Source organism: Stegodyphus dumicola, chromosome X1 (genome assembly GCF_044657685.1).
Source record: "Stegodyphus dumicola isolate Sdum_Otavi_A_Nest chromosome X1, ASM4465768v1".
Taxonomy (NCBI): domain Eukaryota; kingdom Metazoa; phylum Arthropoda; class Arachnida; order Araneae; family Eresidae; genus Stegodyphus; species Stegodyphus dumicola.
Window position 1 is genome coordinate 222,238,456 of NC_140780.1, and position 17,734 is coordinate 222,256,189.

General features: G+C 32.2%; 1 protein-coding gene across 4 annotated transcripts in view; it reads right to left on the bottom strand.

Annotated features, from left to right (window-relative positions):
• Window positions 1-258: 258 nt before the first annotated feature.
• The window catches only part of LOC118194921 (protein RRP5 homolog), a 203,761-nt gene continuing 186,285 nt past the window's right edge, over window positions 259-17,734 (bottom strand). For 3 of the 4 annotated variants that reach the window (XM_035366135.2, XM_085808577.1, XM_085808578.1), the window contains 6 exons: window positions 8,790-8,996; window positions 8,620-8,703; window positions 5,556-5,667; window positions 5,179-5,425; window positions 4,985-5,042; window positions 259-423 (listed from right to left, as the gene is read on the bottom strand). In XM_035366135.2, the coding sequence (XP_035222026.1) occupies window positions 361-423; window positions 4,985-5,042; window positions 5,179-5,425; window positions 5,556-5,667; window positions 8,620-8,703; window positions 8,790-8,996 (771 nt within the window). In that variant the 3' untranslated portion in view covers window positions 259-360. The remainder of the gene's footprint in view (window positions 424-4,984; window positions 5,043-5,178; window positions 5,426-5,555; window positions 5,668-8,619; window positions 8,704-8,789; window positions 8,997-17,734) is intronic. The other variant, XM_035366136.2, reaches the window with a different exon arrangement.

A 17,734-nucleotide genomic window follows, 5' to 3' on the forward strand; every position in this document is an offset into this window, starting at 1 on the left:
TCATTTGTTTTTCTATACATGTACATCACTTCTACTGATTTTTGTCTCATTCGGATAACTCTTTCTTGGTGTGTCCTTTTTTTGACCAAGAGTGTATAAGTTTCTTTTTTAAAAATATCAATGTACTAATGTCAGAGAAATTGAGGATGTTGACAGAAACGTTAGTGACATACTGATGATGTCTAGTTTTTCTGTCAAAAGGGTTAATCAGCAAAAATCTAAAAATGTAAGTAAATGTATGAAGTAAGAAAAAGTATGTTACAATGTATATTAAAAAATTTATTTTAAAAAACAGGTACTAAAATAAAAATTTACAGATGCATGTTGTCAAAGCAAACACAGTGAGCATTAAGAAAATGATTATTCCAATTCATCCCATGATATATCTTCATTCACATGTAATCTCTGGGACAGCATAGTTTCCTAAAAGAAAAATGAGTATAATAAATTAGTAGCAATAAAACTTTGGGGTATAAAGCATGGGACCATTACAATGCACCCATGCTCCAGTATAATGTAAACCGTACAAAATACTTTGTATATTTCCAATTATTCACCAAATGAATAACATATGACCTGCTTAATTACAAATGATAAAAGTTAAAAAATATTAGTTACAATACACTTATTTCTTTTCATATTCTCCCTTATTTTTTTCAGTGCCATTTTCTAAAAATTTAAATATTCACGTAATGTTCCCCTGCTATGAATTGAGAAGATGAGCTCTCCTAAAGCTCTGAGTTTAAGATGGATTCGTGTATGTAGTGATTGTTTTTGTATTACAAAGACAACCCCTAGCAAACTACTTGCAAAGGTAATGCCAAACCTCTCCCAAATACTGACCTTTATTGCAGGTGTATACAAGTAATTACCAATACAGTTAAGCAAACGTGAACTGGCATTCACTATACATTCACCACCTCTAATTATTAATGGATTATTCAAGGCCTAAAGAATAGCAGAGACAATAAGAAAGGGCGATATACAAGTTACAGGGAAGTAGAAATGAAGATATGTTATTAGATATTGTAATTCTAATATTACTGTGTTGGAATGTAAGTTTCTTTAATAAAATAGTATTGTGATAGTTATCTGTGGTTTATTATTGACTATTTTTCATTTGTTATGTTCTTAGTGTAAACGTGACCATCAGAAACTAAATTATTTGCTTAATTTTCCCCTCTGAAATTTCAGGATATGACGAGAAAAAATATGTGAAGAAATACTGTACAAGTTAAAATCCATTAAAATGCATCAGGATATTTTCAAGCATACAAAATTTCAGTTTTAGAAACAAAGCATTCACTGGCAACTAAAGCTAAGAAACATTAAAATATGTCCATTAAAATACAGACAGAACATAGAAATGGGCATGCTATGAATTCATACATATTTGTGCTAGCAGATATTGATGCACAGGTACTGAATGTTAAATTCATAAATGAATCAAAGAATTATACCTATGTGTCTTTGAGTCTTGATTAGTGAGTAAAGAAAATTAAATCCACGTTTCTTACTGAGCTTTAGTTTTTCCAGACTTTCAAGCCATTACAGACATAGTTGAGTACTCTCAGTAAATCTGTAAATTAAATTCTTTCCACTGCTGCAAAGATATGAGTACAAAAAAGCATTCACTTCTGATGTGAACATTAAAGCAGGATAATGTCTGCAGCCTCTCATAGTGTTTTGATAAATAAAAACTTTATGTATGCAATCAATTTACTTTAAACTATAGGTAAAAACTGAAATAAAGTTGTATTCATTTTTATATTGTTCAAATAAATGTGTTAGATTACATCACTTGTATGGTAAATATGGAACATATTTAAACATAGATTTTGTACTATATTCATCATAAAGAGGGATATTTTCCAATCAGATATGCCATATTTCTCAAATACACTAGAGCTCTTTGTTTATCTTGAGGGTTTCATAATATAAAGCTGGGTTTCCCAGACTGGGTCATCACAATCATTAATGCCCCCCTATCAGATAGATGCTTTGTTGTTCACAACAAAAATACTCTCCTCTCAAACAAATTCAACTGGATTATTCGCTTATTTCATCCTTTGTATAATTTTCAGCCAAGCATTTTAGCACTAGGTTTCGAAATTGTTTAACTACTTATCTAATTTTCAGCATTTGCAAGGCATTGAGAAAGACAGTTGTCCTTAATTTTAAAATAAATTTGTTCAAAAAGTGGTTGTTTTCATATTACTAATTGATTTGCTCATGCATTTTGGATGCATCGGCTCTGATGGATGAAGCAATGATAGAGAACTGCTTCAAGAAAATGGTCAAGTTCTGAAGATCATGACACATGGCAAACCAGACTGAATAGTGCAGATTTTGCAAGTATCCTCATTTTTTATAGCATTCCCTATTTAGGACTTCTTTTGTTCATGGAAATTGTGTACATCTTTTGAGCACACATCTTAAGCACACATAATTCAAAAGATGTGTACATCTTTTGAGCACACATCTTGGGAAAAAAAGTAAGTTAGAAGAAATACATGGCACGAATATGATCGGAAATCTCGAGTCTCCTGGGTACATGGTTTCTACATAAATTAAAATTCTCAAAAAGTGGTCCTTTTTCAATTCTGTGTTAAAGACCTTTAAAAAGTCCTTTTTTCTGGATTTCATCATCATCTGAGTGAAATTGAAATCTTTAGAAAGTCCTTATCTTTTAAAAAATATTCTTTGTTCTTTTCTGATGAAAAAGTTCAAGGAAAGTAATCTAAATGTTTTTTGAAAAGTACAGAAGCATTAAGATTGCAAATTCTTAAGAACTTCAACAAGCACGTGAAGCTCGCACTGTTTAGCTATGTCAGAAATGTGAGAACTGCTTTCATTAGTATTATGTGTCTGATGTGCAGCTGATGACCTACAGTTGCAATTAATGCATACTGGAGAATTAGATCAGGATGTTTTCAGATAAATCTATTGCCATGTGCATAATGATACATGAAACTATTTTTTAAATGGTAATGAAATGAAAGCTAATGACTTCAGATGCCAGAAATCCAGCTTCTTGGGTGAAAATAATGAATTCACCTGAACTAAAAATTTAGAGAAATTTTAGGAATTGGAGAAAATCCGGAAAATTATACTGTGAAACTGAACAGGGAAGGGTTGGCATACCTGCAATGTGATGGTCCAATTTATAAGATACTGAGCACCGCCTGAGATAACCACTGACCTGACTTTGTTGTAAAAGTCTTACAGTGTTAATAGTCATCCTGGCAGAAGGGAATATTTCCTCCGTGTAAAAATATAAATATTACATGGGCATACAAGGCCTGTGAATAAGCAACATTGTCTTGTACAAGTTACATATGACAGTTATATAAAATCATGACAGCTATGTGTACATTTAAACATTATCTGAATTCATATTTACAATACTTTTACTGACATAATCTAAGTAAACTTGTAATTCATTTACACACGGACTGGATTTTCAATATCATTTAAACTGCTTTACAATATTATTTTTATCAAGTGCATAGACACTGGATAGTAATATGCTTACATTACAATAGTTTTGCTCTTACAGTCCTGTTACTATTCTATTGGGTGAGCTATTTTTCTAGTGTTGATTTTCAGTTGTTATAGTATTTTGAATTGCTATTAAAATTATGCTGCGAAGATACAATTCTCAAGGGAGGGGGAGAATTTCTTAGTACCTTGCTGAGCATACCCCGATTATCTCCTCTATTTTAGTTTTCGTCTGCTTGTTGTCGCAGATATTCTCTGCCTATTGCGGCCAGTATTCACTGCTTAGCATTTTTATATGCAGTTTATTGGTTTGTGGGCAGTTGAAGAGAAAGTGATCTGCACAATTCTGATGCTCGTTCGCCGAATCTCTTAAGATAATGTGGGAAGGGACCATGACCAGTGTAGAACTGAGTTTGTGCTCCGCTGTATGTATTAACTGAGCATGTAACTTTCGGAAAGAACTTGTAGGTTCTCCTCCCTTTCCCTTTCCCATCTTTTTTGCCATTCTTGTAAAAAGGCTATTGAGCATGATTTTTTTTTAAAATAGGACTGCGGAACACTTACTGCGTTTTCCAATCTACTGGAGTCATTGGCTGCAGATTTCGCAAGCATGTCCGTCGCTTCGTTGCCAGTGATACCAACATGAGCTGGAACCCAGATCAGGATAGGACTGTCACCTGGTGGGATACTTAAAAGAATTTTCTGAATATCTTGCACCAAAGGACTCCTTGTCTCGTGCCCTCGGATGGACTGCGGCAGAGTCGCTATATATGTTGACCTTTATTCCTAATTGATATTTTGCCAAATAGATGGCTGTTTTCAATGCAAGAAGCTCTGCCTGAAAGACCGTATTTTTATCTGCCAGTCGTTTTCCCCAAGTTTTAACCAATTCTCGTTCTTGGAGTACACAGTAGGCGAGCATGGTGCCTTTCTCTGTCTTTGAGCCATCTGTATAAAGCTAATGCTTTCTCATTTGGCAAGGTGTATTGCATGTGTATTGTGTGCGATGATAAGATACTAACATATCAAAATTTAGATAATTTAAGCTGTCAAAAACAACAACATGATGACAGATACCAAAAAAGGCAGTTTAACATTGGAGCATCTATGCGGGTTACAATGCATATTACTTTGAAGATGACTTTATAAAAAAATTATTTCCACCAGGACTGTCCAATAAACATTTCCAATTACTTTTTAACGTATTAATATTTTTCTGCTATCAGTTATAATCAGTTAATAATTATTCAACTATTCAGTTGAATTTGTGCTATTCAAGATGCAATTCAACCTGACAAAGAAACATAGTTCTAATTTCGAGCTACAGCAGAATGCATACTTTCCAAAAAGCATTGTGCTATTTTTTTATATTTATGTATTCAATTATATAGCTTATATAGAAAATTTTAAAATAATTTTCTCAAATAATATTGATTAATATTTACAATGATATTACTAGATAAAGCTATAAAAAATCTTTTACCTTTTCCTGCTTTGTATTTCCAGTCATCATTTTAGGCTCAGCCTTACTTTTATATAACCTGCAGAAAAATATAGAAAATGAAACTTGACTGAATAGAAAAGTGCAATGTTACATTATCAGTAACACATTTTTAAAATCAAGCTATATAATTTAAAGGTTTGCACATAAAGATGTATTACAGCAAGATAACGTACCTTGATCTTCGTAATGAAAGTATGCAATATTTTGTGTCATGATTAACTTCCAGAACATGACACAAGATAAATCTTAGTTTCTGATATTTTGTTAGCAAAGGTTCAATAGGGGCATCACTGTCTTGTAACTCTTTCAGTTCTACAACACCATGGTAACCATGAGGTAATTTCAAAATCAGACCTCTATCTGCACAAGCAATTTGTACCAAACCAACTACATTCTTGCTAGTGTCTGGTATACTGATTCCTGAAATACCAATCATTAAAAAAATTATATATACATAAATAAGCAAAAGTGTGTTGAAATAGATTACAGAAACACTAAAGCTTTCCAAATGTTTCCAGAAAAACAGATGACAAATACAAGTATTTTTTACCAGGCCTTAGAAGTATAAATTTTTCTTCTTTATTGACTAACTTTTCAGATTCTGATATTATAACCTTCAATGAGAATCCAGCTCTAAGTTTTTTCTTTAATTTTCTCAAGACCTGAAATAAAAATCAATACCTTACAAAAGGAAAATTTTAACTATTATGTGTACAATAGAGTAATTCAAAGGTTTGGTGGCCATTTGAAAATGGCAAAGCACATGAATGCTAACTCTCTAAGTGAAGGGTTATCTCTGCGGAGAATTTTCTAAGGAAAGCTGGCTCATATTTACGTTACACATAGGGAAAATCAACCATGCAACCAGCCATGAACCCAGACTGAATTCCCATCATGTAGCAAGTCTTAGCCACTCAGCCAATGGAATAGGAAAATAATTGAAAGATCTCTTTTGGAAACGAATTTCCTTCCTCTAATAAAAACCAGATTGAATAAAAAATTAAATTCTGAAATCATTATACATTATAAAATTAAATATATTTTAGCGTATGGCTTTCATCAGTAAACTTTAGCACTGAATAAATATGCTTAAGACTGGTATCACACATAAATTTGTTTTGGACAGATAACTTTTCTACCTGCTTTCACAAAAAATGTACAATAACCACTCAGCTTTCAGCATCGCCATCATCAACCATCACTTGTAATGGAGAATTAGTTTCCCTTTTACATGGTGACAAGGCAAAAAAGTCAGTTCTGAAATATTTTGAATGCATGATATGACCTTAAAGGCCAACTTTTCCCCTTTCTGCCAACAACAGAGACATAGTAAATAAAAAAATATGGTGCTTTTAATGCATCAGCAGAAATATTTACATTTTCCCCACAGCTGTTCAGATCTTTTATTTGTTATGGAAGTTCAAATTTAAAAAATGTAACTTTATAAGTAAAATTTAAGCAGCATGTTGATGGCTACCACTTGCATGATTTGGATTCACATGTAGAAATACAAACTTGATAGCAAGTGCCCCTCAATTACAGCGATGATGATCAGCAAGAGTTTTTTAAAATGGAAATTTCTTTTGGAAGCGTCCTCGTGGAGAAGAATCATCATTCACCACCTTTTAGTTAGGGCACCAATGTAGAGACATTAGGTAATTTCGAAGCATGACATATGAAAAAGGAGGAATGCCCTTGTCTGGACTCAAACTACGCGTCGAGCGTGCTGACCACTACACAACGAAGGAAGGCTAAGAAAGCGGGAGAAATACCTTATAATGCATTTCATATCTTCCAACAGGATGGCCATATCAATATATACGTGCAGTGTAGATACAATGTGCATTGCTTTTCCACTTTATCTGGTTTGTTTCAGTTTTCTTTTAGCAAAAGTAAATATACATAATGAACCCTTTGAAAAAATGTAAAACCTGTAATGAATGTCATGTGTTTAATGGTTAGGTTTAGTTATTTAATTATGGCAAAGCCTTGAGGGCTATCTATCTGCCTAAGGGGAGGGATGCCTTCAAGGAGGACTTTCTAAGGAAAACTGGCTCGTATACATGTTACACATGGGGAAAACCACGAAAACGCTCATCCAGCCCGTTCGCGGGATTCGAACCTTGGGCTGAACTACCAGTGTTCAGCGACTTTACTGCTTGGCCGCTGGCGGGTGCATGTGTTTAATAAAGAATGGACAAATAGATATTTCTTTGGTAATACAGGGAATAACATAGCATGTTTATTGCATTATGAAACGATAAGTGATTTATTTAAGTAGCACAATTTGAAACAAAACAGAGATAATTTGACTGGAAACTTTCAAAGGAAGAACACAAAATAGAAGCTGCAGAGTGTGTGAAAAGGCTGAAGAAGCAATGGATATTATTTACAAAGCAATCAACACCTCAAAAGGGCATTACAGAAGCAATTTTCATGGGAGCCTACAACCTTGTTAAACACAATAAGGCTTTTTCAGATGACAAGTTTATTTAATGTATAGTAGAGTGTGTAAGTGCATTATGTCCTGACATGAGAAGCAAAATAGAAAGCATTTCATCATTAAGGACTTTAGTGTAGGCACTGACTGAATTAGAACAGCTGAAGTCTGTGAGCAAAAGATTTGGTTTGATTTGGTTTTGCAGTTGTATGACAGTGCAGAAATAAACACATTGCACAATTAATCATCTTTATTGGTGGAATTAATGAAAATTTCACTTTCACAGAGGAATTACTTAGCCTAGAATCAATGAAAGATGGGACCATTGGTCAGGACTCGCTTGTGTGTGCTCTGAACTATGTAGAGAAAAGTGGTTTGTTTTGGAACAAAATGGTTAAAGTATTAAAATAAAATGATATTCATTCAAGAAAAGAGTCTAATTCACCACTCCAACCTTTTAATTTTGGACTCCTGAAGAACTTAAAGCATTGTAAAATTAATGAAAGTAGCACTAAAAAAATTAATTTCAAACGTTTTCTCAGGTCTCACATGAAATGAACTTCAAGTTTAGTAAGTAAATTAAGAGTAAAAATTAAATACAAGAGAATTTTTGGACGGACAATATACATAGTACTGTTTCTCATTAACAGCAACATATCAGCAACTAAATGTAAGTTATTTGAATACGGCGAAGTACATAAGGGCTATTTGCATAGGAGGAGAGATGCCTTCATGGAGGGTTTTATCTCAGAAAAAAGAATTGGCTCATATTCACATTACACATGGGGAAAACCAACCAGGCCATTTACCTGGGATTAAACTTGGCAACAGATATACATATATTGTAAACCTATTAGACATAGGGCAAACACATAAAAACAGGCCATGCAGCCAACCAATTTGCCTGGGATCGAACCCAGCAACAGAGATATACACAAATTATAAAGTTATTAATATTAGTTTACTGTAGTACAATGTACTTCATATGCAGCATAATATATGTAAATTGAAATAAATATAATAACTGAATTATAACTTAAGACTAACTTCCTAAATTTACTCTATCACATATTATCTGTGAATTGCAAATTGGACAGTTAAATAAAAAATATGTTAAAACATATAAAACGGAGGAAGGGGAAAAAAAATAGATTTAAAACTAGGAACTTCATACCTTAGGTTTTTCTGAAAAATGCAAATACTCTAAAGTTCCACTCTGATTAGGGGAAAGCCATAAAACTGCACAGACATCGTGGACCTAAAATGGTAAGTGAAAAAAATATACTTAAAATGCCTGAAGAATTTTTTATTGCATCTTACTAAAATAAAAATATCAACACTTACTTCTTTTATAAATCCCATAAGTGACTGACCTACATGAAAATTTGCAGGTAATAAAACTGGTGGAGGGTAATGAACAGCACATTCTAGAAACTTAATCATTTTTCTATGGGTTATGAGCAGAAAATTACCACATTCTCTTTCACTCTTTCCAATAACATAAACTTTAAGCTTTTGCCCCACGTGAAAGCATTGCAAAGGGTTAATACCCTGTTAATAAAAGGAGAAAAAAATAAAAACACTGAATAAAAAAAAATCTATGGAAAAGCTGAAAAAGTATATAAATAGCACATAAAAGTGGCTAATACATATACTTGTAGAATATGAAAATATTAAAACTTTGAGACATTCCTATTCCAAAACTTTTAATGTACAAAAATCCTGAAACAAAAGTTTTTCACCAAAACACTCAAATTTTCACTCATACAGCTGGCTCACCCATTTTCAGCTGGTTTATAAAAAAATAAATAAAAGCAAAACAATGGCTCAGCCGTTTAAATTCAACAAGTAAGCCCCTGATTCTCTATCAAACTGAATAAGCGACTCATGAAACTACACAAAAATGCTGATGTAACAGCTAACACTGGAAATAATTAGTAATAAATAATAATTAAAGTAGGTAACTCATTCTTTAAAGCTCACTCACCTCATAGCACCTTAAAACTAAAATCAAAACAATTCATAGAAGGCAAATCATAGACTTCGATCATAATAATAAGGTTTATAACATCCTACTGATTGTATTATTGGAATTTTAAAATTCACAATTCAAAATATATGAAAATACCACTTTATCTGTATTCTAAAATAACTTAAGTCTTAAAAATTACATTTCCACTTTAAATTGCTTAATAAATCATTGCCATCCTTTTTCACATCTCCAAATTGTAACAATTTATTACAGGTGAAGATATCCAGAGCAATTTGGATATCTTCATCAAGTTATATCTCAAATGTATATAATATAGCAAATACATACAAACGGTGACCAGACAAAAGCCCACAAAAAAGAACCCACTGTGATTATTGCCCACGTGAAAAATAACCACACTGATGAAAGCCCACATAGCCCACGCTGATAACAGCCCACACCGGAATATATATGTTATGTTAAAATTAATAATTTTTTCTTTTTTTCTTCAGCTGCACAAAGCAGATTCATGAATAAAGATAAAATAAAAAATAAATTAATAATAATAATTACTAAAAAACTGTAAGCCACTTTCGTGCATTTCAGGATTTAACTCTACATATAAATACTTATGAATTTTAGTTGAATGGGCTAAAAACATTTATTTAGAAGACAATTATATGATAAGATGTAGTTTTTATTCTTATCAATAGAAAACAGCACTAAACAAAATCTGAAGGCTTTCAGATTTTAAATTACGTCCAAAGGGGCTTTTTTTTTAACGTTTTGTGTGTTATCTTTATTTACTAAATATCATGTTGTTCGCACTTAAACCATAAAATTCAGTTCAACAGTAATGTCACAAAATAATTTTAAAACGAGCATATCTTTAGAATTTCCGATACACAGTTCTGTGGGTTGGAGATAAAAAGGTCCCCCCCCATAGAGTGTTGCCATTGCTCGCTTTTAAATCATTTTTGTTAATAAAAAATTCATTAAAGTTTTACAAAATATGAAACTGATAAAACAAATTCGGCTTTAAGATGCCCATATTTGCAGTAAGATAACATCATTAACATTGGCTCTGGGACAATGCAAGAAACATACACACATTTATGCAAATTCTTCAAATATAATACAGGGTAATAGTATTTGGTGGCAATGATTTGAAAAGTGATACAGCCTTTAAAGTTTTCAATGCAAAATTGCAAAACGAAAAGATCAGTCCTTCAGGGACAAATCCCCTTTGAACTAAAAAGTAATTGAACAATAAATTTAAGTAGCGGAACACATTTCATTTCGGGCTCCAGCTGAATTAAAACCCTGTATGTATATAGAACAGTAATTCAATCAAAATAATGTAATTAAAAACATAAATGCATGTGTAACTCTGCTATTATATTTACACGACAAAGGGAAGTGACTGCGTATAAGTCGGACAAAGGAAGGTGCAAGGGAATACTGGCGACACTGGTTCTTTTAATTCTATTAAATTATAAGGATAATACATTGTATGCTAATTTTCATCATATATATAGAATAATTTATGAATAATTTAACAATTAAAAAAATGTTGCATATAATGAATTTGCTATGGAGATTTAGAGCTAAACTTTAATTTCATCGAAAGAGATAAAAGTACCGTATTCTATTATGATTAAGAAAACATTTGTATGCCGTATCATCAATACTGTTTTAATAGTGAATTAAAAGCATGGTTTCAAATAATTAAGTTAAGTTTTGACAACTTCGAATTTACATACATCAATTTCATTCACAACTGAAATTTTATTTTTAATCAAAATAATTATTATATTAATAATTATTATTTTTAATTAAAATAATTATTAATTTATTTTTAATTAAAATAATTATTATATATCAAAATAATTATTATTAGCGTTTTTCAGAAAGTTATGAACTATTTTGGATTTCTGAAAATGTGTGCTGCTTTTAAGCGGGCATTCGTCATGAAGTTTTCTAACTGGCCACTGGCTATTCAGGCAGGAAACCATCGTCCTTTTCTTTTGCCCCGAGTTGAGTGAAAAGCAGTTAAAGAGAGGACAGCCTTGTTTAATTGCTTTATCCCTATCGAACCTGGAGTGCCAAAGAATAGCCTCAGAAGGGAGAGGGTGGTGAGAAAAAAATTTAAGAGAATTTTAGATATTTTTTGTTAGCTACTAGAAAATAAAAATATTGAAAATTCGCTTGTAATAGAAGTTAACCCCTTTCTTGCATTTCCTTTAGTCTAATTCTTGAATAATTTTTATCTAAGGTAAATCCTTAGATAAAAATTCCTAGAATTTCAATTACTTTAAAAATTTTCAATAAGTGGAAAATGAAAGGAATTCAATATTAATGAAGATGATTTGAAAATATTTTTAAACCATTTTAAAGGGATAATTCATTGTTTTTGCAGTAAACCTGCAGAGTGGAAAAAGATGCTAGTTCATGATTGGATAGTGTCTATAACAACTGTTCCATGAACTAATTAAACATGTCTGTTATATCAAAGCAAAACCATTGTTTAAAAGTAAAACTATTGAACTATTTCTAAAAAATAAAATAAATTACATACATTAAAATTTATGTAAAAGTAATATTTTTCTTTTTAACTTTTGTATGGTTGAAAATGGATTTAACAATTTGAATAATTTAAATAATGAAGGATTTATTAGCAAGAACAAGAGGATTTATTAACCATAAGTCCAGCGTTGTAAGAAAAGTAATATTGGACATTAAAAATAAATCTTATTTCAATAAAAAATGTTATGTTACTCAATTAACTGTAAATGCTTAAAAAAACAGTTCATTTTACTTTACCATAATTATTTATATACAGAAACTTTCACTGAGGCAAATTTAAAGAGCATTTAGAAACTGAATTTCACTGGAATTCCGGGATTGAATTTCACTGTTTAACACTTCTTTTGTGGGTTTTATGCTGTAATTGCATATTAAATATTACTTCGCGTAGATTAAGAAAAGAAACGCATATAATGTAAAAATTTATTATTTAGAAATATCAAATTAGGGTCATTTTCATCATCTTGAAATGCATTGTTTTCCTTATACGAATTTCATATTCTGACAACACAGAAATAGCGGCCACATAAGTTGTAGGAGATATTTCTTATAAAAATCATGTGTTGGTGATCCAGTAGAAAAAAAATGTGTGATTATTGAACTACGTTTTAAATAATTTTTTCCCTTACTGAATGAGTTCAGAAGTCTGTAATAACTTGTTTTCTAGCATGAAATGTTTCACCAGTTTTTAAGGTTCGTTCCTAAGAATAATTTATTAAACAGAAGTTAGTAAGAACAAGTAAGGTATAATTTAAATTTGATCTCTTAGGTTTATTAGGTCTGGCTACCAAATAAACGTTTTTGAATTCAGTATCAAATTTTTTTTAAATCTGTATCTTAATTTTTATTCTAAAAAATATGCATGCAATCTGAAGTTTCATATAATAAAAGTTAGTATAAAAAAAAAGGTATGACAAATTAAATTATCTGTATATTCAGTCACTATTAAAAACCAATTCAGTCTAGACTATGGGTCCTCAATCAGGAGGAATACCCCTAAGGGGAATTTCATAGTTTAAGGGAGTAATCTAGTTACCTTTTGTTTACCTGTTAAGTATTTAGTTTTAGTTTATGAATATAAAAAAATCACTTATGACCACCAAATTTAAATCCTAACATATTAGATGTTATTCTTAAATTTCGAGAACATGATATCGCTTTTTACGCTGATATAGAAAAGGCATTTCTAATGATAAGTATTGCCGAGGAAGATCGCAAATATTTAAAATTTCTTTGGTTTCAAAATGACAACAGTGAATCGTTCAAAATTATGAACATGACACATTTACCATTTGGTATTAGTACCTGTCCATTCATTCTAGCAGCCACAAAGCACCATATTAAAAAATACATCACTAAAAATCCTGAAAGTTATGAAATGTTAAATTCATCTTTATATGTCGATGATTTGTATTATGGAACGAGTACAGTAGAAAAGGCCTACCAATTCTCATTTGATGCAGTTATGATTTTAAAGCACGCGAATATGAACCTACGTAAATTTAATTCCTACTCTAAGGAGTTAAAAGACATGTGGTTAAAAAACAGTTTATCAATGAATGATTCCTTTGCGCAAGCTAAAATTTTAGGTTCTTGATTGGGATACAGAAAATGATACTATTAAACTAGATTTAAAATCTTTAGAATTATCGTCAACTAGTTGTGTGTTATATACTAAAAGAAGAATAGTACAAGTTACTGCTAAAATTTATGATCCAACTGGATTTATATCACCATTCGTGATCAGAATTAAAATTCTACTACAGAAGATACGGGTAAAGGGTCTTGATTGGGACGAACAGCTTCCAAATGATATTGAAACTGAATTTAAGAAAAGGCTTTTGGAAATAATTCATTTACAAGAAATATCGATAGACAGAAAATATTTTCGAGATATTGATAAGCAAAATAGTGACATTTCACTACACATGTTCTGCGATGCGAGTAATAACGCATATGGATGTGTAGCACATTTCAGATATACAAATAAGTTTGATGAAGTAAAAACGAGTTTCGTTTTATCAAGGACCAGAGTAGCTCCTCTTAAAAGCTTAACATTGCCCTGATTGGAACTGATGAAAGACAGCTAGAATTGCAAAATATCTAACTAAATTATTTAATCATATTTGTCAACAGATATATTTATGGACAGATTCGCAAATCGTATTACACTGGATCAAAGAATCTTCTAGCAACGGGAAACTTTTCGTTTCTAATAGAGTTGCAGAAATTCCAACCTTGACAAATCCCAATAACTGGAAACACAGTAGTGGTAAGAAGAATCCTGCTGATTTATTAACCAGAGGTTTGAGTGTAAATTCTCTGAAGACTTGTTCAATTTGGTGGTTTGGACCAGAATGGTTACAAAACAAACGTATAAGCTGGCCAGTTCAACCACAGTTTGATGTGGGTAACAATGAACAACTAGAACGCCGTAGTAAGATATCTGTTTATGACATTGTTGTGAAAAGAGATGATCAACTACTGGATATAACAAAATCCAGTAATGTGCTGAAATATCTCAGAATTGTGGCATGGATTAAACGTTTCGTTGCTAAGGCAAGAAAACTGACCACTAATAGTGGAACATTAAGTGCTTCTGAACTTCAAGACGCTGAAATATTTTGTGTTCGTAAAGCCCAGATGGATATCTTCACACCTGAAATTAAGGCTCTTCAATCTAACAAGTCAATTGCTTCAAGCTCTAATATATTCAGTTTGGCACCGTTTCTTGATGAAAATAAAATTTTTCGAATTAAGGGAAGATGAGAAGAAACTGAATATTCAGTTCACGAGAAACACCCAGTTCTTCTTCCTAAAGATTCCAAATTTACTGAATTAATTGTAAAAAGGGAACATAATAACGTTCTGCATGCGGGAGTCGCAGCAGTTGTAGCCAAACTACGAGAGAAATTTTGGATTCCTAAAGGCCGTCAGTTGGTAAAGAAAGTCTTGGGAAACTGTTTAATTTGCCAAAAATATGCAGTAAAACCAGTGAAACAAATGACAGCTCAGTTACCTAAAGACCGAATTGTTGAAACCCCACCTTTCTATGTTACAGGTGTGGATTTCACAGGTCCTGTTTACATCAAGTCTGGAAATGACATTCAGAAATCATGTATCGTATTGTTTACTTGCGCGGTTACACGAGCATTACATCTCGAGCTCATTTCCAATATGTCTGCAAAGAAATTAATTTTGGCTCTCGGACGTTTTATTTTGAGAAGAAACTGTCGCATCTTTTATTCGGACAACGTGAAAACTTTCAAATATGCTGCCAAAGATTTACAGTATTTTTACAGCATAATTAAAGGTGCAGACTTTCAAAATTTTCTAGCAAACGAAGGCTTGACTCGGAAATTTATCGTCGAGCTTGCTCCATGGTGGGGAGCTTTTCATGAACGCCTTATGAAAACCATATAAAGGAACCATTGAAAAAGATATTAGGCAGAGCTCAACTGAATTTTGAAGAATTTATGACTGTGTTGACAGAGGTCTTTCGCCGGCTGATTTTCTATTGATCGGACATAGAGATGTATATCCATACAACTTTGCTGAGATCCTGAACAGCTCTCCAACAAGAACGAGTCTAATAAAATGAAAAGAATATCAGAGAACAGTTATAAAACAGTTCTGGAAAAAATGTAGTTGCCTTGAACTAAAAAGCATCAGCTTTGTATAATAACTTTATTGCTATTCTAAAAGATGAAATATTTAAGAGAAAAATTGCCTGCAGCGCAGTGCGGCTAAGAACGCTATTCTACTGAAACATAAACATGAACAACTGTTGCCACTCACACAAACTTAATAGTAAATAAAGCACGTTGCCAGTAACAAGATTATTGCAAAAATCATAACATAAAATTAAGCAGTGAGGAAATAAAATATACAAAGAAAAAAAAGGAATGAAAATATTAGATATGCATCCAACATTAACTCCCACCCTTGCCATTGCATTAACAATAGATCATTCCCGATGCAATGGCAATGGTAAAAGTTTTACTATAGGTCTTTTAAAATAACCATTAACAGTTTTTACTGTAACAACTCTAACATTGCCATCCTTTCCTGGATGGATTTCAACATTGCGACCTAAAGGCCAAACACCAGGAGGCATGTTGTCCTCCTTAATTAATACAATATCACCTACAGACAAATTTGGAAGTTGTTGCTTCCATTTGTATCTTTGTTGTAAAGAATTTAAATACTCCTTATAATATCTCTTCCAAAAGCCTTGTTTCATTTGTTGTAATAATTCCCATCGTTTTAATAAAGTGGGTTTGAGAATATTAGAAAAATCCTGTTCTGGGATGCTAGTAATAACATCCCCAGTTAAAAAATGTGATGGAGTCAAAGCATCTAAATTACCTACATCATTGTGATTAGTTTTAGATAAGGGGCGTGAATTTAACACAGCTTCAATTTGAGTTAGTAAAGTAGTTAATTCTTCAAATGTTAACTTTGTCTCTCCTATCATTCTTTTCAAATGAAATTTTATGGACTTGATCCCTGATTCCCACAAACCACCAAAGTGGGGAGAAGCAGGTGGAATCATTTTCCATTCCATAGTATTTTCAGTCAAATAATTTAAAATCAATTCATTGCTGTTAAGTGAAAGTAGCAGAGTTTGCAATTCGGACAATTTTCTTTTTGCACCAACAAAGTTCGTACCATTACCCGAAAATAAGCATCGAGGTGTACCACGCCTCGATACAAATCGCCTAAGAGCAGCAATTAAAGAATCTGCAGTTAAGTCGCTAACTACCTCAATATGGTAAGCTTTGGTAGCTAGACATACAAACAAAGCTATATAACCTTTAGTGGTCTTAAAGCAACGACCTTTATAACATTTAAAAATTACAGGACCGGCATAATCAATACCTGTGCTAAAAAATGGTCTCTCAAGTGTTACTCTTTGTTTTGGCAAGTTTCCCATTAACTGATTATTAGATGACAATTTATATCTGTGACAAACAAATGGATAAAAGACTGAATAAGTTTCTTACCATTTACAATCCAATAGCTTTGCTTTAAAATGTTAGCTAGTAAACTGGGCCCTGCATGCATATAAGTTACATGATATTGTTTAACAAGCAACAAAGCAATCCTGTGTTGACCTGGTATAATTATGGGATGCTTAGCATTGAATGACAAGTCAGAATTTTGCAGCCTACCTCCCACCCGTAAAACACCATCATCATCTAGAAAAGGAAAAAGTGAGCTTAAAACACTTTTAGGACTTAAAGATGAATTATTTTTGAGATCCTTTATATCTTTATGGAAGTGCACAAACTGGATCCATTTAATGATCAACTTCATAGCTGCTTGCCTTTCATTAGATGAAGGTACTACTGCAGGACTTTTTAACCTATTATCTTCCGAACCAAAGACCCGTTTTTTGCACTTAGAAATAAATCTTAAACAAAAAGAAATTACATTAACTATTTTAGATAAAGAAGAACAGTTCTGAAATAAATTGTCCAGAGTGTCATTAGTCAAATAAGCTGTTGTACAAAAAATTGATTTTGTCCTTTGTTCAGTTAAGACAGTTGCATCACTGTTAGTCTCATTACTGACAGAACATTGTAGAGGCCACTTTGAACTGTCGAACGCTAAGAATGATGGCCCATGCCACCATAGGGATATGTTCGGTAGAACTTTAGGATCGATTCCTCTAGAAGGAAGATCGGCAGGATTTTGTTTCGACGAAATATAGCTCCACTGTTGATAG